Source organism: Bidens hawaiensis, unplaced genomic scaffold (genome assembly GCF_021521415.1).
Source record: "Bidens hawaiensis isolate Kalapana, Puna unplaced genomic scaffold, B.hawaiensis_p1.1 tig00000599_1, whole genome shotgun sequence".
NCBI classification, from domain to species: Eukaryota; Viridiplantae; Streptophyta; class Magnoliopsida; order Asterales; family Asteraceae; genus Bidens; species Bidens hawaiensis.
Genome location: NW_027491036.1, coordinates 2,657,955 through 2,683,794, shown reverse-complemented (window position 1 = coordinate 2,683,794; position 25,840 = coordinate 2,657,955). Strand labels below are relative to the sequence as shown.

At 35.8% G+C, this 25,840-nt stretch overlaps 1 protein-coding gene and 2 pseudogenes across 3 annotated transcripts; 1 reads left to right on the top strand and 2 right to left on the bottom strand.

Moving 5' to 3' along the window:
• Positions 1 to 3,527: 3,527 nt before the first annotated feature.
• LOC143636660 (protein RAE1-like) lies at positions 3,528 to 6,592 on the top strand. The gene is made up of 11 exons (XM_077104199.1): positions 3,528 to 3,669; positions 3,869 to 3,955; positions 4,039 to 4,116; positions 4,185 to 4,378; positions 5,273 to 5,414; positions 5,503 to 5,583; positions 5,661 to 5,789; positions 5,876 to 5,953; positions 6,057 to 6,128; positions 6,211 to 6,291; positions 6,397 to 6,592. Exons 1-11 carry the CDS (start codon positions 3,610 to 3,612, stop codon positions 6,445 to 6,447), a joined length of 1,053 nt encoding a protein of 350 aa, XP_076960314.1. The 5' UTR covers positions 3,528 to 3,609; the 3' UTR covers positions 6,448 to 6,592.
• Positions 6,593 to 7,203: 611 nt separating this feature from the next.
• LOC143636846 (BRASSINOSTEROID INSENSITIVE 1-associated receptor kinase 1-like) lies at positions 7,204 to 13,941 on the bottom strand (annotated as a pseudogene). The gene is made up of 12 exons (XR_013154324.1): positions 13,466 to 13,941; positions 12,922 to 13,054; positions 12,745 to 12,816; positions 12,398 to 12,541; positions 12,196 to 12,267; positions 12,035 to 12,106; positions 11,886 to 11,947; positions 11,224 to 11,358; positions 10,797 to 11,138; positions 10,378 to 10,566; positions 7,743 to 7,963; positions 7,204 to 7,647 (listed from the first exon to the last, which is right to left on the bottom strand). The product of XR_013154324.1 is annotated as a BRASSINOSTEROID INSENSITIVE 1-associated receptor kinase 1-like (transcript).
• Positions 13,942 to 14,201: 260 nt separating this feature from the next.
• Positions 14,202 to 20,541, bottom strand: LOC143636835 (BRASSINOSTEROID INSENSITIVE 1-associated receptor kinase 1-like; annotated as a pseudogene). The gene is made up of 11 exons (XR_013154317.1): positions 20,136 to 20,541; positions 18,681 to 18,811; positions 18,517 to 18,588; positions 17,828 to 17,971; positions 17,682 to 17,753; positions 17,524 to 17,595; positions 17,362 to 17,438; positions 16,168 to 16,299; positions 15,733 to 16,074; positions 15,108 to 15,502; positions 14,202 to 15,012 (listed from the first exon to the last, which is right to left on the bottom strand). The product of XR_013154317.1 is annotated as a BRASSINOSTEROID INSENSITIVE 1-associated receptor kinase 1-like (transcript).
• Positions 20,542 to 25,840: the final 5,299 nt, after the last annotated feature.

Here is a 25,840-nt window from a genome sequence, read left to right as displayed (position 1 = left end):
ACTTACGAAAATGCGCATATCAAAAGGACTTTCTGATTCTAAAGATCTTTTCCTCTTGGATGCTCCTGATTTGGCCCGGGTGGCCGTGGTTCTTGGTTCGGAAGTGGTAGTTGCCTTTAGAGCTTCTTTCTTGACGACTTGAGGAGTTATGAGACTATCGATATCCTCCAAGGAGAATCTGCTGACAGACTTGTTGGACTTCTAAGCGCCTACAAAGCACAAGGAACATATAAGTTTTCTATTACTTCACTTTATTATACAACTTTAAATCTTACTTGACATTATGCTGGTGGATTCTGAAGAGATTTCACAAAAAGCCTCTATGAATTTGGCTTCGAAGGTGCGAACTTCAGGATCCAGGGCAAGGAATTTCTTTGCTTTTTCTCTTGTTACAAGTAGGTTGGCCAACGAAGCAAAGTTATCCACTGCAAGAAGAAAGAATAGAATTAAATGATTAGAAGAAGGATCGTTTATCCTAAACAGCTTTTTCAAGGATCCAACAACCTACCCCTTTTAACCCATTTCAACGGTAAATCAACCCCAATAGGAATGGAGCTTCGATTAACAAAAAAAAAAATTGATTCCTCCAAAAGGAACCATTTTGGGTAACTTTGGAAATCGGAGATGGTTGTCGGGGTTTAGATTTTAGAATGAATCAGTTCCATGAATAGTTAAGGTGTAAAGGTGTGATATCTCATGGACACTGAACTCAATGTTCTCATCCTCTATTATCCTCTCAATGGTGCGCAAGATCCTCTAGATCATCGGCATGGCCTGAATATAGCGCATTCTGGTCGCATCGAAGAAGCTTTGGGTAAAAGAAGGGAAATGATACAAGTAACCAATGAGGAAGGGACAAGCAGGGAAGCATATCCAAGTTTTCGAATAGGCGTCGCATCGGACTGAGGAGTCAAAAGGTCGGAAAATAGTCTCCGATGGGAACAAGGGAATTAGACCGTCGATTTCGGGGTCCGTAAATTTACAGATTTCAAAAGATGGGTTTGTAAAAAGGTTCTGGGATTGCATTTCTGCTAACTTCGACTGATCGGAAAAAGAAGTGGAATCGGCAGACATGTTTCGAGAGAAAATATTATTCAAAGATGAGAAAGGATAAAAGAAAGCATACCTGATTTCTGGTGATGAGTGAATATAAAGGGTTAAGGCAGGAAATATATAGGCGAAATAGCGGTTCCCGAGGTTTATTATAATCACATTAAGTATAACCTCTAGCCCGTCTAATCATCTTTACATATTTGCAGGGATTTTGAATTTCAAAATGCCAGTTGTCATCCACTGCAACCGCCATTTTGGGGGCAATTGTTAGGGCATAGATTTTATGCTGAGGATACTCTATCCTTATGTAACTTGTGGATCATTTATCATTGAGATATATTCCAGGTTACGAAGGATCAAGGATCCTCGGCATTATTTGTTTACTAACAATTGTGTTTGAATGGTATTCTGATTAATAGATATACCGGCTATATGATCGAGTCTACCTAATATCTCGCTACTAGACTCATTCAGCACGTGGTCAAGAGGCGTGGACGGAGCTAATGGGAGAGTGGCGGATTGATAGGAATTTTAGTTAGTTGTTATTTTTTGTTTATAACCAAGTTTATGATTAGCTAGGTCACATTCTGATCACTTCGCACACATTAGCAGTACTGATAGTTCTCTAGCAATACACACACATAGAATTTATTGTAATACTGATCATATTCTCCAAACCTTGTAACACCCTTTTTGATTAATAAAACTGGTGATAAACGATTTTTCATCACCTGAGGTTTTTGTGCCGGTGATCCGACCAAGATCAAGGGCTTTTCCTCGCAACAAATCCACAATTCTTGTTTGCAATTGTTTCATAATCGTTATTATCAACATAGCACTAAACCTCACATTACAAATTTGGTTACATTATCCTTATTTGATTTTTGACCAAAACAACATTGAGACAATCAATGTCTTCCAAAGAAAACTAGGAAGTTGATTTGCTAGACTTGTGAGCACCTACATAATACGATATTAAAGATAAGTTTCCTCTTATTTTTCATTAATATCAAGTATTATTAAATTCTTACTTGACATCTCTCTTGATGATTCTGAAATTGATTCTTGAATGGCTTTAGTGGCTTTGGCTTGAAATGTCCTGATTTTAGGATCCAATGCAAGAAACTTCTTCACAGTCTCCTCTACTCTCGGAAGATCAGCAAGTAAAGTAAAGTTATAAACTGAAAAGCAGAAATAAACACGTTAGAAGAAGGATAAGTTGTACTCTCCGGCTTGTCAGAGGATCTAAGATCCTACCCTGCCTAATCCATCTTTTGGGTAAATCTAACCCTCCAGGAATGGTGTCTCTTTTAACAAAAAATAACTGATTTTCCCAAAATGCACCATTTTGGGTGGCTTTGAGGATAGGAGTTGGTTGACGTGGATTTGATTTCAAGACAAAACGGGTAGATCCATGGGTGACTAAGGTGTATAGGTATGATAGCTCCGACAACCTAAACTCGATGTCTTCCTCTTAAATGATTCTCTCTATGGTATGCAACACTCTCAAAAGCATCGACATCGCTTGGATATAGCTAATGCTGGTTAGTGTAAACAAGCTCTGGGTAAATGGCAGAAAAGGGTATGAATAACCGATCAAGAAAGGTTGTTCCGGAAAACAAGCCCAAATTTTGGAATAAGAGTCACTCCGGACAGAGGAATCGAACGTCCCGAAAACCACACCAGCAGAAAACAGTGAGTGAAGGTCATCGATTTCTAGGTAAGTGAACTTGCAGATTTCTGATGAAGGGTTAGTGAGAAATCCTTGAGGTCAGAAGTCACTTGATTCCGATTGCTCGGAGGAAGAAGAAACAGAAATTGCAGACATTTTTAAAAGAAAACGAAAAGAAAGGAGAGGGAAGGATACCTGGTGACTGCCGAAATGTGATTATAAACGGATACAAGTGGTCGCATTTATAGGCGGGAGATGGTAAATTAGGATAGGTGATAATTATATCTAACCTGTCACATCTAATCTTCTTTTGCAGGCGATTTGAATTCAAAATGCCAGTTGTTATCTACTCACAACCGCCATTTTGGGGGCAATTGTTAGGCACAGATTTTTGTGTTGAGGATATGTTATCTTTACGTGACTTTTGGATCAGCTATCCTTAAAATATGTTCCAGGTTACGCAGGATCAAGGATCCTCGGTACTTATTGTTCACTAATAATTGTATTCTTTGAATGGTGTTTTGTTTTATCATTTACGTTTACAAATCCAACTGTGTTTGTTCTTTGACCCTAACCCAGTTAGTTTTTCTCGTTAAGTCATGTCTTATGGTTTGGACATGAGGGTGAATTGGTCATTGTACTTATTTTAATAAAAAAACATTTAGAAAAAGAATAATAAAAGTAACAAAACATTTTACCCCAAAGTTTTTATAAGTAGACTTTAATGGGCTTGACGTAGAGTAGCCCAAAACCTGTTTTAAGTGAACCGACTCCTTAAATTCCTTGGTCTTCTTCTTGTTCCCTCTTTAGGGTTCATTGAAACATCAATTCAATTGATTTCTTGTCTTGAGCAACATAATATAGTATAATAGTTGTTGGATCAAATGTCTACTACGTTCGGCATGAATTCAGCCGCCAATACCAATCCAAACAAGTCCACTGAGGTTCTTTTATTATTGTACAATACTTATTATTATTATTATTATTATTTCTCCGGTCTTCTTGTTGTTTTTCTCTGATCTTCTTGCTGTTAGTATGGTGTTCTTTTCTATAATTAATGTGATTGTGGTTGTTAATTTGAAAAGGGTTTTTGTGGGTTAAGGGTTTTGGTGGGTGAATTGAAGTATTGATATTGTGTTGTAGGTTGTATCGCCTCCTACGGATGGTGTATCGAGCCTTTGTTTCAGTCCCAAAGCCAATCACCTTGTTGCTACTTCATGGGATAATCAGGTAGGTTTATTCTCCTTTACACTTTCGCTTCTTTCTCTTAACATCATTAGTTTAAAACATTATTATTATTATTATTAGTGCAGGTGAGATGCTGGGAAGTAACCAAAAATGGAAATACAGTTACCAGTGTAGCAAAGACAGCCATGGCTCATGATCAACCTGTAACCTCTAACTTCTTTTACTACCTTTCTTCTTTTATGTCTTTTCTTGATTTTAATGATTGATGCAGGTTCTATGCTCATCGTGGAAAGATGATGGAACCACGGTCTTCTCTGGTGGCTGTGATAAGCAAGTTAAGATGTGGCCTTTATTGTCTGGCGGCCAACCGACAACTGTGGCCATGCATGACGCACCCGTGACTCAGGTTGCTTGGATTTCAGAGATGAACCTTTTGGTTTCAGGAAGCTGGGATAAAACTCTAAGGTGTGTACTTACTTAGGTATTGGGTACATGTGTGCACGAATTGAACTAGGAAAAACCAACTCATATCCTAAATAACTATAAAAAGTTAATAAATGGTGTCTTGCAAAAATTTCATGCCCAAATGTCTAATTACTAGTCGATTATAATATACAAAATTTAAGCCCGGATGTGTAATAATCAATTTATTATTAATAAAAAAGTTTCAGGCTCAGAGTTTCGGGCCCAAGTTCATTTTTGGGTCATTTTTTCAGACCACAAGTTAGAAGGCCGAAAGACAAAACAGAAAAAATGAAGCCCAACCCCTTGTGAAAACTGTAAAAACTTAAAAGCAGTTTACAAAAACTCAGAAACTTACTTTTTTGTTTTTGATTCTGTTTGAGCGAAAATCGAAAAAACAAAAGCAAACGGTTTACAAACACTTTGAATGAGTTTTCTGTTGGAATATGTAGAATGTGTGAGATGCAACCAAGTTAGGGTTCATCTAGAGACACATGAGATGTAAACGAGTTAGGGTTTAAGAGCTGTCATCAGTTTTTTGAGTTAGAATTTCTGATCAGTATAAACTAGAGTTAGTCGTCTACTTCGTGTTTTATTATCGATCAGGACTTGATTTCTGTATTTTGTTCGGTTTGAGCCAAAAGCGAAAAACCAAAACCGATCTGTATTCAAAAGCCCAAAAACGAAATATTAGTTTTCGGTTTGGTATGAGCTCCAAACCAACCGTACACACTCGTAGACTATAGTTTATTGTAAGATTTCTATGTAAGATGTTGCTGGTGGTGCGGTTTCTTGTGTTTAGTTTAGTTTTTCTTTATATTACTTCACACATGATTTGATTATTATTATTATTATTATTATTATTTTTGTAATTTTATTTTATGCCATTTGTTCTAGGTACTGGGATTTAAGACAATCGAATCCAGTTCACACACAACAACTTCCAGACCGTTGCTATTCACTTTCAGTGAAACATCCCTTAATGGTTGTTGCCACTGCTGATAGAAATCTTATTGCATTTAACTTACAAAACCCTCAGGTAAACTCAAATTCAGATTATTATTATTATATTGTATCTTCTACTTTTTATAAAATGGTCAAACTGAGTTGACTTTTATATCAAACAGGCAGAATTTAAGAGAATCGTGTCCCCTTTGAAGTACCAAACAAGATGTGTTGCTGCCTTTCCCGACCAAACTGGTTTCTTGGTATGCGCGTATTTTGTTGTTTATTATACGTTTATTTAACAGTTGCGTATGTAATGATGATGGGTTTTGGTTTATAGGTTGGATCGATTGAAGGACGGGTAGGTGTGCATCACCTTGATGAGCAACAAAGTAGTAAAAATTTCACATTTAAATGCCACCGAGAGGGAAATGAGATTTATGCAGTCAACTCTCTCAACTTCCATCCTGTAAGATATCTTTTTTTTTATTTTCTACTTATGGTTATGAATTTTCAAATGCACTAACCTTAAAATATATATTTGTTCGTGTTCAGGTTCATCATACATTTGCAACTGCAGGATCGGATGGTGCTTTTAATTTTTGGGACAAGGATAGCAAACAAAGATTAAAGGTATATCCATATTCTTAGATCTTGATTGTGAGTTTGATGGATGACTCAAATAAAAAGTTATTTTTGTTTAAATATTTATGTATGGTTATTTATGGTCATGCAGGCAATGTCAAGGTGCAATCAACCTATACCTTGCAGTAGCTTTAACCATGATGGCTCCATATATGCATATGCGGTATGCGTTTATTATCGCGCGCGTAATCTAGTTTTAAATTTGTTTGATAGTTGAGTTTGATAAATACCCGTGTTATCTGTAGGTATGCTATGATTGGGGTAAGGGTGCTGAAAATCATAATCCAGCTACAGCAAAGACCACCATTTACTTGCACTTGCCGCAGGTATGCTGAAAGTTATAATCGATAGGGGAGATTTATTTATTTATTTATTTATTTTCTTAAGAATAAGAAATAATGAAATGGATTATATGATTGTGTGTTTGTTAGGAGGCCGAGGTTAAAAGCAAGCCGCGTGCTGGGGCTGTTGGAAAGAAGTGAAAACATCATTTGATTCTTTACGGGGACCTGTTTTTGTTTTTGTCATTCAGCATTTTTTGTGGGTCTCATTGTAGGGATTAGTTGATAATGAGGAAATTAAGACACATGCGTATAATATTCTTTTGATATTAAAGGATCTTGCAATTTTGACCAGTTAAAACAATCGTTTTCATAACCTGACCAGTCATCAGAACAGCTGATAAAAGATATTAAATATTTGGACTGGTTTTAGAACTGGATGGCATCACAATAGAATAAAAGGTTGAAAATATAAAAAATAAAAAATAAAAAGAACCAAGTCACAATATATTGAAAATTTACACAACAAAATGTGTTCTAATTTGATATGCAATATTCAGTTACAAGTCCAAATATTTAATCTCTGTTATCTGAACTTTTGATCTTTTGTGGGTCCATGGGTGTGTGCATGAGAAGTGATACATATTTTAGTGGTAAGTTTTCTTATACTCTTTCAATTGTTTTACATCTTATAATATGATATACTCTTTTCTTGAATTCTTAAAATTTTATACAATGAAGTAAAACACAGGACTTTCATCTCTCTGTAAAATATACCCAACCACTATACTCCAGAATTTGCTTCAATCACCCCACACATTTCTGGTTCAACCCGGTTTCTTAATGGGCGGCTTTTCAGCTAAATATAAACCGTTTGTAGCTTCCGGTTGTTGGATTTCTGGACCCAGACGGTCCAATCTTCAAAATAGCGGTTAAAACAGGTTTATTTATGCAGCAACTACTTGTAAAATTAAACAAAAGTTGACAGGTTAAAATCAACCTCCACAACCTATGGACAACATATAGACAACAATCTAACACAACCCTTAACAACATTACACTAATTAATTCGCGGTTCAGTTATCTGGGACCAGACAAATGGACGTTGCTCGGGTTATATGAGTCCGGGTTAATATAATACTGATACTGAATTTGAATATCTGTCTGACTAAGTTCTTGGCAGGAAATCCCTCTTTCCTTCCATTCCTCCCATCAACGGGCTAAACCTTCCCCTTCAACCATTCTAACCACTTCTGACATCGCGGGGCGATCCAACGGTGCAGCTTGCGTGCACAGTAAAGCTATTTGTATCAGTTTTTCAACTCCCTCATTCACATAGTTACCTTGTAAATCCGCATCCACTAGTGTCTCCAACTTCTTATCCTCCAAAAGCCCTTTAACCTGTAAACAATTTCAAACTTAGATCATAAAGCTAAGAAACATGAACTTTGCTAAAAACAATCAAGAATCACACGGTGATGTTGGAGGATGCTTACCCAATCGAGCAGCATGACCTCATCATCGTTCTCAAGGCGGGCCAGATCATAGGCCCGTTGGCCCGTGACAAGTTCTAGAAGCATTATACCTTACCCAAAGACATCCGTTTTTTCTGATGATCTGCCAGTGGACAGATACTCGGGGGCTATGTGTCCAATCGTACCACGAACCGCGGTTGTAACATGCGTATCTTTGAACTCCATGAGTTTAGTGTCACACCCTGATCAAAGGCGGCGGAACATGCCGGAGTGCAACGATTGCTCATAAGCGCATGACACTATTTAAAGCGACAATATTTAACAAACTCATTTCATTTCACAACATCGAAAATGTCACATAACCAAATATTCATAAGTCAAATACAATAAAATATAACAAAATATAACAAATCAAATATTGTTCATTTTTGCTAATATCCTAACGGTATTTGTGACGTTTTCTTCACCGAACTCCAAAATCAAACTAGATGCAAACCTGTAACATTTCATAAAATAAAGTTTATTAACATAAAGGTTGGTGAGCAATTCATAAGTTTGAACAATAGATATATAGTATGAAAAGCCACAAAACTAGTATACAAAACCATAAATAATAGCTATAAACTTGGATAAATAGTTATCGCTAACAAGTTAGCGACACCCAACTATAAGGGGTTGCCAAATTGTTTAGGATTTTATAGTTATCGTTAATTGCATTACGTTAACGACACCTTGCCATGAGGGGTTGCCAAATGGTCTAGGATTTATAGTTCCACCATCCAAAAGCGATAAACAGATAGGCAAATAAGCATAGAACACCAAATCGAGCAATTATTCAAGTAAAGTATACAACAACGTTTGTGGTTTAAGACCCAAGTATAAAACATTTAGTTTAGATAAGATGAAATGTCACCCCCAAAATAAAAGATAGAAAACGGGGTATGAAGTTACTCACGTTCAAGTATAAAACTTGATCGGTAAAAAATGAATAACCGGATGGATGAAGTTTAACGAGCAAGACCTAAATGACAATAAAATCTTGGATTTAGAATGGTTGTCTTGAAGATCTTTAAATAAAATAATTGTTGCAAAAAGTAAACAATTAAAGTTCAAGGTTTAAAATGTAACTATTTAAGAATTTATAATAACAATCCTTTAAAAAAGTAAGTTTGCTCGAAACCGGGTTAAAGTATCTAACCTTAATATTTACTTAACCAATGTTAAGTAATAAGGTGGGGGAAAATGCTAAAATGCAAGTTCCTTTGGGACAAAGATACTAAAACGGGTCTTTAACGAGTGTTCGGGTTGTCGGTTCGGGTCTTGACAAATGGTCAAACCCAAAGTCAACTTTCCAACATATTAATTGTTATGAGATAACTCATTAAAATATACTAACACTTAACCAAGTATGTAGATCTATTGTTTAAAACTAACAACACACGTTAAGCGAGTGTTCGGTTTTGTCGGTCCAAACTATGTGATGAGATCAAGTTGGATCCAACAATTCCAAGTACTTAAGAAAATAATTAAAATCAGTTTGTAAACTATTTTTAAAGAAATATACAAGTCTTGATAGCTAAAAACATACTTGTGTGTCTTAAGCGAGTAAAAGTCGGTATAGTTCGGTTTGGTTCGGTCTCCATCTCACAAATAGTTCATAGATGGTTTCTGCATGCCCAAATATCATAGAACTTGTATATTGGTTTATAAATGAAGAAAACTTAAATTTTACAACTAAAAAGTTAACTACAAGTCTTTTAAGCAAAAGTTTCGGTTTAGTTCGGTTTCCATCTCCCAACGAGTTCATAGATGGATTCCATATGCTTAATATCAAAGAACTTGTAAAAATGATTTTTGAAACTCAAATCTAGCAATAAACATGTTTAAACAACTATTTTAACAAAACTAGTAAACAAAAGTTCGGTTTCCGGTTTGGACTAGTTTCGGTTAAACCGAGGTTAGTCTTATACAAACCCACACCATGGAACTTGTAAATAATATGAACAAACTAAAAAGGGTTAGAAGTTAGCCATAAGTGATATGTATAATAAGTTATGTGTGTGTAAATATATATCAAGAACACGAAGTCCTCCATGAAGCCTTGCCTTATGACATTCGAAACTTAACCAACCGGAGTCGGTGAAGTAACAAATAAAGGTTACAAGGGGTGTGTATTATATATATGTTGTACCACCATATTCAAGTGTTAATAATATTAGATGAAAAAGTTAAAATGAAAGACTATAGTTAGTTGACCTTAAGAAATCAAAATAACAAAATGTTGAAGATGAATACTTGGATTTGAGAGAGATTTGGAGAAGATGAACAACCAAAATGGTGTATGGAGCCTTGCTTTTATAATGGTAAGAGTATGGTTCATACAAATAGGGTAAAGATGCATGTGATGGTTGAAATGGTCAAACAAGTGTTTGGTAAATGGCAATAATGGTCCCCAAAGTTTGGTTTAAGTCATTTTTAAAGAGTTTTAAGGACCGAAAAGAATGTTTTCAAGACCCAACAAGTGTAAAACAATATTGTAACATAAAATCCATCATTTTGATTATATCATAAGCTTTGGTTTACAAAATGGGTCGGTTTACATGATAAACGAATACAAAAACGAATACAAACGAGACCCGAAATTGACGAATGTCACATTTAGCCAACCCAAAATCTCCCACAACCGCTTCAAACTCATCATCCAATAGTATGTTGGCAGCCTTCACATCCCGGTGTATGATCTTGGGGTCACTTTGTTCATGCAAATACGCTAGTCCCCTCGCTGAACCCAGCGCAATCCGTTCCCATGTCGCCCAATCAAGCACAGCTTGTGTATCGCGTCTATCTAAAAAATTGTTCATTTGACCAAAAGAGTCATGTATTTGACCAAAAAGTCATGCATATGACGATCATGCATTTGCCCAAAAAGAGTCACGCATTTGACTTAAAAAACTAAAAAAGTCATATAATTGACCAAAATGTAATGCATTTGACCAAAGAAAGTCAAGCTTTTGCCCAAAAAGTCATGCATCAAACCAATACAAGTCAAAGATGGTAGTAAAAATAGTCAAATACCTCGTAAACATGATGCAACGCTACTGTTGACCATGTAGGGATAAACCAGTAACCGCTCGGTTGGTGTCATGCAAAATCCTTGCAACCGGAGAAGATCCCGGTGCACAACCATACTGATAAGTTCAACCTTAGTTTGAAACTGCAATTCACCACCGTGAGAGCGATCCTCTCTAAGTCTTTTAACCGCCACCAGGACACCATCAGCTAACTGCCCTTTGTAAACTTTACCAAATCCACCCTGCCCAAGAATGTTTTTGTTACTAAAATTTGCGGTTGCAACATGTAGTTCATGCATAGAAAACCTCTTTAGTTGTGCCAGGTTAATTGTGAAGTCTTCCTCAGCTGCAAATATCAGAGAATTAACGAGTGAGCAGAAAAAGACCGTTAGGAACCATAATCAGAAACTTATCTTATATTATTAATCAACCTGGTTTATCAAAGAAATGATTTCTTGGCTTTCTGCGCAACCACCAGACCAGTGCAATGAGACCCACAAAAAGAAGGGCGCCACCGGCAGCAACTCCACTCACAATGGCTCTTGTGGTTGTGGCACTGGTGTTGCCTGAAATCATGGTGGCATATACAACTATTCAACTATCAATCAAGAACATAACAAAGGACGAAACCCGAAACACGAATTGTATTATTGAACGAACAAGACATGACACGACACACACACACGTCGTTACAAACGTTTACATTGATCCTATATATAGACATCATCATGGCGGTTAACTAAACACCAACTGGCGGTTATATAAATTATCTTGGTAGTTATAATGTTATATAACTAACAAATAACTACCTATAACCGCTAATAACAGCCTAATATACACAAAGACCCACTTGACTTACAAATGTTACATAAACGATTCAAAACTAGGCGTTAACTAATTACATAAACGACCCGTATCTTCCATGTCGAACTTGATCACACAATTAAGGATATTTAAGGCAACATGTGATATGGTAATGACGTAGATGTTTACCATTGATTATTATAAGTTACTAATTAATGGGATAATTTTTAATCGTCTCCAATGTTATAATTTCTTTCAACTAAAGGGGTTAAATAACAATAAAGCATACCTGCTGGACCCAGAGCTTGTGGAGGATTCAGAAGGAATGTCAAGTTGGAATTATTTTTGAAACTGAGAACAAAACTTTGAAGTCAATATCACATAATCATCCAAGTTATTTATTATTTACTAATAACAAACAAGATACTGATAGCAAACCTGACTTCTTTGAACAGCGAAAATGAGCCATTGAAAGGGACAACTCCTGTCAAAAGGTTGTTTGATAGATCACTGTGATAGAAACTACCGAACAACTTTAGATCTTTGCATCAGTTATACCTGCATGAAAGTAAGCAAAACGGGCCAACTTTTATACTTACAGAACTTGTAGACTGCTTATGGTAGTTAAGGAATATGGAATAGTTCTCGTCAAGGAGTTGCTACTGAGACGGCTATCCTCGCAAACAGAAGAAAGACAACACTGGGATTGATAACTTAACTTACTAGTAGATTGTCATAATATCACAAAAAAGTTAATAAATATTTCATCACGAGAATAATCTGGAAGATGTCAAATCATACAGAAAACGAAGTTTCTGAAGGTTGCCCAATGAGTCTGGTATGCTTCCTTCTAAGCGGTTCAAGTAAAGATCCAAGCTCACCAAGTTCTTTAATTGCCCAAGTTCAGTTGGAATATTTCCAGGGATGTTATTATTGGATAACTCCCTGTTGCATAATTATATATATAGATAAAAGTTAAAATGTCGGTGCCAAAAAGGTTTTTTTTTCTGAATATTTTATTAGTTTAGCTAGCATATTTAGTTGCATCATTTTGATGTTTAAACAATAATGAATTAATGATAGTGTAACTTGTTAAGTTAATTAACAAAATCATTAAACATATGCATTAGGCAAAAGGCAAGACTTACAAATACTGTAAGTTTGTAAGTTGACCAAGCTCAGGGACCAGTTGACCAGACAAACCGGCGTTTTGAAGATCACTGTGACAGACAAACCCCAAATCATAAGTTTCTTCTTCAAATTTCAAACTAAATAAGATAAAAACTCGAATATATATGGAAACAGGTTGACAGCCATATGCTTACACTCGAGTAACACTACTGTCATTGTTGCAAGTAACATGAAACCATGAACATGGATTGGGTTGGGACACATTCCAACTTTGCAATACACTGTTGGGATCAGTTAAATTTGCCTTGAGGGTACTCAATGAATCAACTGTCTAGCACATACAGAGAAGCACCATATCAATATATATAAAGCTTTACAAGGAATATAAGATTTCTATTTTCATACAACCATTTGTAAAAGTTCAAGATTTCATTCCATCAAATATATATATATATATATATATATATATATATATATATATCACAGATTATATATATATATATATATATCACAGATTTGTGGTTATCTATTGTAAAATAAAACCATTTACTTGTAAAAGTCAAATGGATAGGAAAACATTATTAATTAATGTAAATGATTTGAAAAGACAAGCTTATTTAAATCACAAATCTTGAGCAAGAAACCAACACTAAATCCTCATTTTAAATTAAAAATATACAAACAAAGGTATGTTTTAGAAGGATACATATGAAAAATGAATAAAAAATCATGTAAAACCACGTACCTTCAAGATTCCCATAATTGTTAAGAAATTACAGAATCCGAAAAGAAACCAAAGGATGATCACAGCGAGGGTCCGTTCCATTCCCCGGAAATTAATGGTAACAGCCACAAATAAAAGCTACAAACTTTGTAGTAAGTTATGAAAATGGTAATTATGAGGCAATCACTCCTGTGGGGTTTGCAGCATATATATATATATATATATATATTAGTGGATGGAAGAAGTCTATGTGTTGTAGTTGTTGGTCAATGGCTGTATATTTTTTTTATCCTAAAAGACAAGGAAGGCCATAGGGCCAGAATAACGTAATGGGTGATCCAAATTATTATATCTTTCATTTTCTGAAGCAAGGCAGTGTGACTATGAATATATTTGCACTCACTAATTAATTTCCCAGTTTCTACCAAAGAAAAATGCTCTTCAACCATAAGTTCATTCCTAAAAACGATTTTCTTCCAAATAATACTAATCAACATAACAAATAGCTAGTCTAAACCAGCCATGAGAAAGCTCACATTCACATCTAAGGGCATCCGTAAATGGAAAATGCCCCGCCACATAGGTGAAAAACGCCTAACGAAAAAGGTGCATAATGATTCTCCTGGAAAATATGCAAAGAAAAATAATTTAAAAGGAGAGAATTATTATTTGTAACGGTTTGATTGGATAAGAAAAATAACCTAAATTCGCGCCCAACTCTCCTGCTTTAACCATCTAGAGCTTATATCAATTCATTAACACATATAAATATTCTTTGGCTTAAAATGTGCCATTTTAATAAAGATATCTGTTTGGTTCTTTATAACTAATATGATTTGGCAGGAGTCCAAGGTTAACCGCAAGAGCGTTGGATGGAAAGGAAGATGTCCTTTGATCTTACCAAGACTCGTTTCGTTCTTTCAGTCATCAACTTTTTGTGATTCTAATTAGTAGGTATTAGATCTGGAAAATGAACAAGTTAAGGCATACCCTGTAACATTAGTTACATTGATCCATCAACAAAGATATTAGTGTTTTTAGAGGTAGCAATTTTGGCTTAAAACGATTTACAGCCGTTTTATCTTTTTCTTGGTTTGAATATGCCAAGTCTAGAATCATATATTATATACATTAACTAATTATAAATTAAACAAAAGTTGACAGGCTAACTTGACCCAACAAGCTAGTTTTGACTAATTAGCAAATCTGTCACAAACCCTTGGCATAAGTCGCGGTTCAGTTATCTGGGACCAGACAAATGGTCGTTGCTCGGGTTATATGAATCCGGGTTAATATAATACTGATACTGAATTTGAATCTCTGTATGGCTAAATTCTTGGCGGGAAATCCCTCTTTCCTTCCATTCCTCCCATCGACGGGCTAAACCTTCCCCTTCAACCATTCTAACCACTTCTGACATCGCGGGGCGATCCAACGGTGCAGCTTGCGTGCACAGTAAAGCTATTTGTATCAGTTTTTCAACTCCCTCATTCACATAGTTACCTTGTAAATCCGAATCCACTAGTGTCTCCAACTTCTTATCCTCCAAAAGCCCTTTAACCTGTAAACAACTTCAAACTTAGATCATAAAGCTAAGAAACATGAACTTTGCTAAAAACAATCAAGAATCACACGGTGATGTTGGAGGATGCTTACCCAATCGAGCAGCATGACCTCATCATCATTCTCAAGGCGGGCCAGATCATAGGCCCGTTGGCCCGTGACAAGTTCTAGAAGCATTATACCTTACCCAAAGACATCCGTTTTTTCTGATGATCTGCCAGTTGACAGATACTCGGGAGCTATGTGTCCAATCGTTCCACGAACCGCGGTTGTAACATGCGTATCTTTGAACTCCATGAGTTTAGCCAACCCAAAATCTCCCACAACCGCTTCAAACTCATCATCCAATAGTATGTTGGCAGCCTTCACATCCCGGTGTATGATCTTCGGGTCACTTTGTTCATGCAAATAAGCTAGTCCCCTCGCGGAACCCAGCGCAATCCGTTCCCGTGTCGTCCAATCAAGCACAGATTGTGTATCGCGTCTATCTAAAAAATTATGCATTTGACCAAAAGAGTCGTGCCTTTGACCAAAAAGTCATGCATTTGACGATCATGCATTTGCCCAAAATGAGTCAAGCATTTGACTTAAAAAACTAATAAAGTCATGCAATTGACCAAAATGTCATGCATTTGACCAAAGAAAGTCAAGCTTTTGTCCAAAAAGTCATGCATCAAACCAATACAAGTCAAAGATGGTAGTAAAAATAGTCAAATACCTCGTAAACATGATGCAACGCTACCGTTGACCATGTAGGGATAAACCAGTAACCGCTCGGTTGGTGTCATGCAAAATCCTTGCAACCGGAGAAGATTCCGGTGCACAGCCATACTGATAAGTTCAACCTCAGTTTGAAACTGCAATTCACCACCGTGAGAGCGATCCTCTCTAAGTCTTTTAACCGCCACCAAACCACCATCAGCTAACCGCCCTTTGTAAACTTTACCAAATCCACCTTGGCCAAGAACATTCTTACTGCTAAAACTGTCGGTTGCAACTTGCAATTCGCGCAGAGCAAACCGCTTTAACTGTCCCAGGTGAATCATGGGGTCCACCTCAGCTGCAAATATATCAGAAAATTAATATGAGTGAGCAGAAAATGGTCATTAGGAACTAAAATGAAATTATGATGTTGTTAAGTTATTTAACGAACCTGGTATATCAAAGAAATGATCCCTTGACTTTTTGCGACGCCACCAAGCGATTGCAATCAAGGGTCCAATAACAAGGATGGCTGCACCAGTAGCAACTCCAATGGCGATAGGTCCGGTTGGAGTTTTGCCAACTGAAAGAACAAACGTAAAAGATGTTCATGAATATAAACAAACATATGCATTAATTTAAAATGAACGAACATAAAAGAACGTTCATGAATAAACAAAGAGATGTGTGTTCATGTTCATTCGTTCATACATATACAAGCTTACTGCCAAACAGCTCATCAACTGTCCATTGAATGTTCAGTTCATTTACAGGCCTAAATATTGTTAAATTGATTCCAACATAACCCAAAATGATGAAGAAATCAACTAATAAGAGTTATAGCATGGGCAGTTTCTAAACAAACGTAAACCAACAACATAAACAACCATAAATTAGTTTAAATGAACATTTCTAAACCTAAATGAACTACGAGGCGTATGCATATGCTCGTTCGTATAACAAAATGAGCAAAATTTTTGTTAATGCTCGTTCGTTTATTAAGCAAACAAACTTCCCGCCAAAGTATGCACCGGAAGTTTGGGTCATTTAGATGCCTAAATATAGTTAACTTGATTCCAACACAACTGATGCAGTTTTGGAAGCGATCGATGGCTCAAGAAACTCATGATTAATCAAAGGCGGTAAAACGAACCAAAGGTTCCAAGAACAATGTTCTTTATCAATAAACTTAATCGAAAACTAATCTTGTTCTCCAATCAATTCCAAAGTATATATAGGAGTTTCTAAACAACCAAGGAGATAATACCAAACATATATAAAACAAAAATAATGCAAAGATCTTGTCAAAATAATAAATTATTCAAATTCCAAATTTAGAGATAATTCTTCATCCCTTGTAAATCAACTCCTCACCCATAAAATCCTTATCCCATGCAATCGGCGCATGGGTCATCACCACTTGTGTCGGGTACGGGTCGGGTCTAATAAAACCCGATACTACTGCATCAATAACACTATGATGACAAAAACTAATAAACTCCGAGTTATCCCATGGGCAGAAATAACACAAGTAACAAGTCATTATCACACAAGTTCATTCCTTTAGAATGAGCAAAACTTATCTTGTGTCAAACATAAAGAATTCTTCAAACACGCGTAAATTAATGATGGCATTGAAAAATACCTGAAGCAGGTGGTGGATTAGGTGCAGGAGATTGTGGATTAATCGCAGAAAATGTCAAGTTGGTATTATTGTTGAAACTGAAATAGCAGAAATTTGTAGTTCAACATCATATATAATGTAATAAAACATCAATATAGTGTAAAATATCAACGAACAGCAAACCTGAGGTTTGTGAACAACGTAAATGAACCATTGATAGGGACAAGTCCTTCCAAAAAGTTGTTTGATAGATCACTGTGATAGAAAGAAACCGAAAACATTTAGCCGATTATAATTTTATGAAAGTAAGTAAAATACAATGGGTTGGATTTTATACTTACAGAACTTGCAGAGAACCTATGGTAGTTAAAGAACCTGGAATATTTCCCTTCAAAGAGTTGTTATTGAGACGGCTATCCTTGCACATAGAACAGATACATTATTAAAATCATAAAAAGATAATAAATACTTGATCATGATAACATACAGGAAACGGAGGTTCTTAAGTTGGCCCAATGTGTTAGGAATGTTCCCGTCTAACCGGTTCGCGTAAAGATCCAAGCTCACCAAGCTCCTTAATTTCCCAAGTTCAGTTGGAATCTTTCCAGTAATGTTATTACCATATAGCTCCCTGTTGCAAAATTAAATTAATTCACAGAAAGAATTAAACATATTACATAAAATGTGCGTGAAACTAAAATAACAGACATAACTGAACCCAACCTGAAACCGATGGTTTCGCTTTGTGTTTTTTCAAAAACCGAATTTCTGGTTCGGTTTCAGTTTTGCATGTGGTGAATATAAAAAAACCTAACTGAAACTGTAGAAACCGAAAAAATATTACTTTTGTTTTATAAAATTTATGGATTATATTTTGTATTTTTAAATGTAAGTAATTTTATTAAAACATAAATATGGTGTAGACCATAAATTTTAGGTACATGTGTGTAATAATCAAATAATCAGTAGTTGAAAAACAAGAATTAAGCCCAAAGTTTCAGATCCAAATTCATTATTTTCGGTCATTTCTTTTTTGGCCCAAAAATTTGATGCTTTAATCGCAAAACCGAAAAATTCAAAACCAAACCAAACCGAACCCATTGTGAAAACCAAAAACCAGATACTCAGTTATTGGATCGGTTTAAGACCAAAACCGACCCAGAAGGCAAGACTTACAAATACTGTAAGTTTGTAAGTTGGCCAAGCTCAGGAACTAGTTGACCCGACAAACTGGCGCTTCCAAGATCACTGCACCAGACAAACCACAAGTTTCTTCTTCAGACCATTTGATGCAACAAAAAGGTAAAAAACTTCAAAATTTAATTGAAACACAAGCTTACACTCGAGTAACACTACTGCCTTGGTTGCAAGTAACATGAAACCATGTACATGGATTGGGGAGGGTCGCATCCAACTTTGCATAATACCGTTAGGATCACTTACTTTGTTCTTCAGGGCAGTTAATGCACACCTGCTTTGCACATACAAATTTGTTTATGTTCTCACCCTAAAAGCACCATCATAATTTTCACGAGATTTCTAAACAAACAAATGTACCCAGTAAATTCTCGAATCAAGTTGAGCTTAAACGAGCTTGAGCCCGAGCCCAAAAATAAGCGTGTATAATAAAATGAGCCTGAGCCCGAGTTCTGGCCTCACTAATCGGGCTGGAGTAGGCTCGTTAGCCCAAACAAGCCTATATTTATATTTCATATGTTAAATTTATATTCACATGATATTATGATCATATATAAAATTATGATAAAAATAACTAAATAATATTTATTATGTTACGTATAAAAATAAGTTAAATATATAAGTAAATTAATAAAGCAATTAACAAATAACAAACGGGCTGAGCTCGAAATTAATAAACTACTCACGATCCAAGCTCAGGCTTGGATAGGCTCACCTTGATTAAACTAGGGGTGTGTGTGGTGTGGCTTGGTGCGATTTTAGACTAAAACAGAACCGAATACCAAATTTTCGGTTTTTTGATTTTTAAAACCGTTCAGTTTCAGTTATCTTGGTTTTTTTTCAGTTTTCGGATTCAATTTGGTTTTTTCGGTGTTCCTAATTGTGCCAAAAAAAATTGACCTAAAATCTTGATATTGGGCCTAATACTTTCTTAAAATAATTTAATGGTTAATAGATTATGTAACAGTTGGGCATACAATGTTAAGAGCTAATAAAAGATACATACGTTCAAAATTAAAGATAAAATAAATTGAATAACATTTAGTCATTGGTAGGTTCGGTTTTAATGCTTAAGGATAAGTTATTACGGTTTTTATGGTTTTCCCGGTTGTTTTGGTTATTTTGGTTCAGCTTGATTTTTTCAGTTCTTCACAAAACACAAAACCAAACCAAAACCAATATTTTGGTTTATATTAAAGTCGAAAACCGAACCGTCAGTTTCAAACTCGGGTTTCATGCACACCCCTAGTTTAAACCCCTAGGCACATCTACAGAGAGGTGAAAGAATATAAGGGACACATGTTTAATTAATTACAAATCCTTGTTATTTTCCCTAGAAACAAAACTACTTTCTTTTATATGATCTATAAAACTTTCCCTTGATCTTGAGCTGAGGGTCTCCCTGGAAGCCACCTCTCCATCCCATCGGATAGAGGTACGGTGTGCCTACATCCCACCCTCCCCAGACCCTACTTATAGCTTTGCTATTGGTGGGATTCCACTGGGTATGATTGATTGATTGATTGATTGATATAAAACTTTCCCTTGAATTTAATGCAGCAAGTTACTAAATTTGATCAAGAACAATGAAAAAGTGCATACCTTCACTATTCCCACAAACACTTGATAAATTAGAGAAGCCAAAAATAAACCAAACGATGATCACGGGGATGGTTGGCCCCATTCCCCTCGAGCTAACAAGGATTTGTTAATATTAAAAGTTTGAAAAATAAATGCTAGTTTTGAACACAGGTGAAGCAAACAATGCCGCTAATATTAACAGGCACAATGAAAGAAAGACTTGAAAATGGATTGTAATTATGAAGTAATTTCATGTGGGGTTTGGAGTGTTAGATATGCTCAACACATGACATTTGGGTGCAAGTCTTTGTGTGTACTAAGTCAGTCAGTCAACGGTTGCATGCTTAATATTTTCTCCTAAAAAGACAAGTGATTGTACTGTAGGGACAAAATAGACGTGAGAGGTGACGCATTTTGTTCCTTTCATTTTCTGGTGTACTTAAGTTCATACCTAAAAACTAAAGGGTTTTTCTTTTTTTTTTTTAACGATCAACAAAATTTTACTAAAACGAGCAAAACGCTAGATTCACCGATAGCCGTACAACGAAATACAAAAACAGCAACACACACAAAAACAATCTTCCCAAAAACTAAGTAAAGGTTTTCATTCAGGCATTTTATCAAACACTTGGAGTATATTATTTACAGAAAAACTAAAATTTAATGTATACATACAGAACAAAGAAAGCAATGGCTAATGTCCGGAAGTAGAACGATGACCCATTAACCATCAGTTTGATGCTGGACTGCCAATTTATATGACTTGCAAACCACGTACCATATATGTTTGTTCTGTAAATTTAAAAGGAATTGAACCACCAACACGAGAAAACTTACCTGACCCATAAGCTTTACCGGGTCGGGCCATCGAAATGTTGTTTTATTAGATCGGCCCATCGAAAATATACCTGAAAGTTGTAATGACACACTAAACGCAAGCACGATTCACGTTTATATATCTTTATTTTAAATACACCACATGTTGTTTAAATAATAAATTCAAATAGTTAGCGGTGTTCAGAATGTATAATCAAGTACTTCTCACAAGAACCGACTATATTTGGAATGAATTAAAATGTTCATCTAGTTACATTCTAATACGTATAAAAGAAAATGACATTATAAAGCAACATCGGCAAACAAAAATATCCAAAACAATTTTAGAAAGCATGACAAGTTAAATGGTATAATAATATAGAGTTATCTAATATGTTGTGTGTTAAAATGGTAGTCTTCGTCATGGTGTGTTGTAAGATGCAGCATGCCATATTTACATGAACTCAAACATAACCTAACACAAAACAAAAAATTAAATAAATAAATTGTATCACACAACCGAATCAGGATATAACGTACACATGTCTTCATAGCTTCACACAAATTAGACTTGTTTATAAAAAATGAAAAAAAATCTTATTTATTTCTTTTGCCTATTAATACTTAAAATTTAAATATTATTTATATATTTTGAACCAGTTACATGTAAACTACATCAACTTATTTTTAAGCTTTTAAATTTGCATAAAGATGCCTAAATATTCTAAGGCTTTACATAAACATTTTGATAAGATAAAATGACTTAAATAAATGGGTTAAAAGAGACCATTCTTGAACCCGTCGATTGACACAATAGTAACCTGTTTGGTTACATGTGTTCACGGGTTTGACCAGAAACCATTTGGTCCCGAACAAACCAACGATTTTTGTGTTGGATTTGTCAAAGTTTCACATCCTAAACTAGGAGGAAGAGTGAAGATAAAGATTGTAACTATTTACTACTCCCTGCATTCCTTGATTCAGAGGTCTATTTTAGTTGTATTAAAGTGGTAATTGGCCTTTTGGTTCAATGGCATGGGAATGATGGTTAAGGTTTGGGATCTTGAGGTCTCAGTTTTGAAACCTGACTCAAGCGGGTTTTTCCACAGTGATGGGTTTCCTTCTTAATGGTGTTCCTGGGTGAGTCATGCCTAAAGCGTCAAAATCAGTATGGACGACTGACATCCCGTCTCAAGAATCTAAAAAGATGTATTAAAAAAAGATGTATTAAAGTGAGGGTCAAAGTGTCTTCATATCACAATTTAAAATGGGGCACTTCAAGTTTAGATCAAACAGGTTAGGTTGGGTTAATATGTGAGCACTTCTTTTGTCCAACTTCTGATGTTTTATCATACTGAATAATAAATATATATTAGGAAGAATGTCTTCTGGTTCAGTTATATAATTATATGATCAGTGCTTTAAAGAGAAAATAAAATAACAGGTTTTTAGAAAATTGACTTGTTAGTAGGATATACCACACGTGCTTTCATAATTATCACATTAACCAATCTTCAACTTTAGAATGTCCCGTACCTGCCACATTTTCAAAATAATATATTGTTTACTTAGACCAATTCTAATTTGAGCTTTTAAATCTCATTCAAATAAAAAAATCTGACTAGACTCGTTAACCCAAATTGTGAGCGATGAACTTTGTGACACCATCGTTCATAATTGAGTATGCAATTGAATATTAAGAAACGTAGTCGGATAAATGACAAGTTATGATAAAATTCTTTGACCAGGCTGATTAAGATTTTTTTTGTTATTATTGTACGACTTGGTCAATCATTATGTTCTAGATATTTGATACGGATTAAACATTTGAAGTTTGAATATTTTTAGTTTTCTTTTTATTTAATAATTATCCTTTTAGTTTTAGTTTTAGTTTATCTTTACTTTAATGTTTATCCCTATCTAGTTTGTTAGGTTTGAACTCCTTATAAACTATGTTTCGTATGGAATGATATTTAGTTTTGATTATTGAATATAAAGTTATGAAACTTGGTTTCTTGAACCCTTGGTTCGATTATAGTCATTGATTAATCATGAGTCTCTCGAGCCATTGATTGCTTCTGAAACTGCATCAGTTGGTATCAGAGCTTTTGGTTCTCAAATGGCTCGACATGAAGATGAACACTTTCTTCCTCGTAGATTCGCCGACAGAGGCAACGAAAGGAGGGGTTTCTATTCAGGTGCTCGTGGAGAAGATCAACGTCATGTTCGCAGATTCGCCGACCGAGGTAGCGGTGGAATTTGTTCCGACCCACGAGATCTTAAGAAGATCAAACGACTCCGCCAACGAGTCCGCGATCTTGAAGAGATTCAATGACTCCGAAAACGAGTCCACGATCTTGAGTTACAACGGGAGATGCACAAGGCGGAAACCGAGTCGAGCACCGTCGTCTGGGACGAAGGTGGCGGCGGAGAGCAGCAGCGGTTTAGCCATCCTCCACCTTGGTTCGACGAACCGATCTATCAGGAGGATATGTCAGAAGATTTACCAAAGTTTGATGATGATGGGATTGATGTCGATGAGGAAGAATATGCGTTGGTTCAAAAGGTTTTCTTTGAAGTTGTTGGTCAAGAGGATGAACTGGTATATGAGGGTTTAAGAGAAAAAACAGTCATTAGCGGTGGTCCGTCGTTGAATACGGTGGTTCGTAGCAGTCGTACGGGGTGAACGAAGGTCCGTTTACTACGTGTGGGGCTCAAATCATTGATTACCATCTACGTTCTTGAGCCATTTGATTATCACCGAGGGATCGGTATCAATATTTCTATTATGAAATATTATATACAAATTAAATATTAAAAAATATGGATGCAACTGTATGACTGCATGTATCACTCTTTTTAAACAGTCCATATTTAAAATTAACAACTTACAATTGATAAAAGATCACTCTAGTATAAATATGATTATAACGGATATTCATATTTCGACTGTGAAGTCCTTTGTGCATGGTTAGGGATGAAGACAGCCGAGCCCAATCTCATTTAAGTTGCGCTCTGCTCAACAGATTTATGGAAGCTCGAGCTAAAGTTTGCCTTGTTTCAAGCTATACTAATTTTTTAGCTTGTCTCGTTTATTAACTATACCAATTCATATATACACAATTATATGTATTTAATTAATGTATGACTACAGTTTTTGTATATACATATATACTTTTAGTTACTTTAATGATAATTTTATATATAATGATACAATAACTATCGTGTAAAATGTAAATATATACTCAACACTATATAGAAAATGTAATATCTTTTAGGCTCACAAGCCTACTTGAGCTCGATAAATGAAGGGCGGGCTTGTTTAATAAACTAACTTTTTGTTTAACCTGAGATCGTTTAAGCTCGGCTCGATCTAAGTTTTTGACTAGCCGATATCTTGAATAGCTCATGAGTAACTTGCCTTGTTTACACTCCCGTACACCCCATTTAACGGTGATAATAAAACAAGCAAAAACCCTTGATTAAAGGTTTAGAACCATTTATGTGGCAAAAATTTTGTGACACCTCATGAGGGTCCGAGCTCGATTTCATCAAGTGTTAGGCATGGCCCAAATAGAGGGCGACGGACCGAGGCCCCCAATTGTTTTTTTTTTGAACGGTGATTTTATTAGTGGTTGAATAACCAGCCACAGCTCTTAGAGAGAGCCCCAACCGCCCCACTCGGGCCAAGACTATGTTGTTTTAACCGGGCCCATGCTTGACATCCGAGTTTGGCTAGGCGTTCCACGAGAAAATTTCGAGCCCCTGCCACTTGACAGGAGTTGTCCGCCCACAAGAGCAAGCTCTCTGGGAAGGGACACTCTAATAGAAAACTCGTGTCGCCATCAAGATTCGAACTTGAGAGGCCAACCGACATCAAGCTCTTACCCATTATTTGGCTGGCCACTTGAGCTAGCCCAAATGGTTGAGGCCCCCAATTGTTAATATTTGATATATAATTTTATTTAAAAAAGAAATCCTACAAAATTACTCATTGGTTGAATGGAAAGCGTGGTAGGTTAGGGAACTAAGGGTTTTTGGTTAAATTCTCACAAGTGGTGTTTTTTTCTATTTTATTTTTATTTTTTTATAGACAAATTTTTCATTTGTGTTTTTTATGAGTCATTTTAGTAATTTGTTTATTATTACTTATTTTTGTTTATTTAAACTGAAAGGCAACCATAATGGTAAAATTGTCAAATTATCATCATCATCATCATCATCGTACTCAGTATATCCCACCAATAACAAAGCTATAGTAGGGTCTGAGGAGGGTAAGATGTAGACAGCCTTACCTCTACCCCATAAGGATAGAGAGGCTGCTTCCGGTGAGACCCCCGGCTCGATAGTAGTTTTGCATCAAGCCTTGGACATAAGGCACATAGCACTCAATCATCGGGACACCGGCTGATCGGTGCATGTACCCTTGTCATTCGGCTATCAACGCCACTACATGATGCCTGATTAACCGTCCGTCACTTTTAACGTTATTTTCACGAGATTAGTAAAATAACGTCAAAATTAGTGCAATTTCACTTTTGCCCACCCGAGGGTTCACACATATATACATCATATGTGCGCACCGCAAGCAGGGCTAAAATTTGTCAAATTATCACATATAATTAAAAATGCGATTTTAGAGGCCCTTTTTAACACGTCCCAGGCCCCACGAAGACGGCCTTATCAAATGTATGCAAACTGATAAGGTATAGCATCATATTTCTAGTATTCAAACTTAGTTAAAGATGGGTTGCAAAGCCTTTTAGAAGTCCCTTGCCAATGCAAATTAAGAAAATATATGGAAAAATCCAGTAAAATAACCGACTTTTCCCACCACCACTTGTCTTTTTAGAAGAGACAGAATATTAATAAGAAAATTTCTAGAAGATTTGACTCCCAAAAGTCC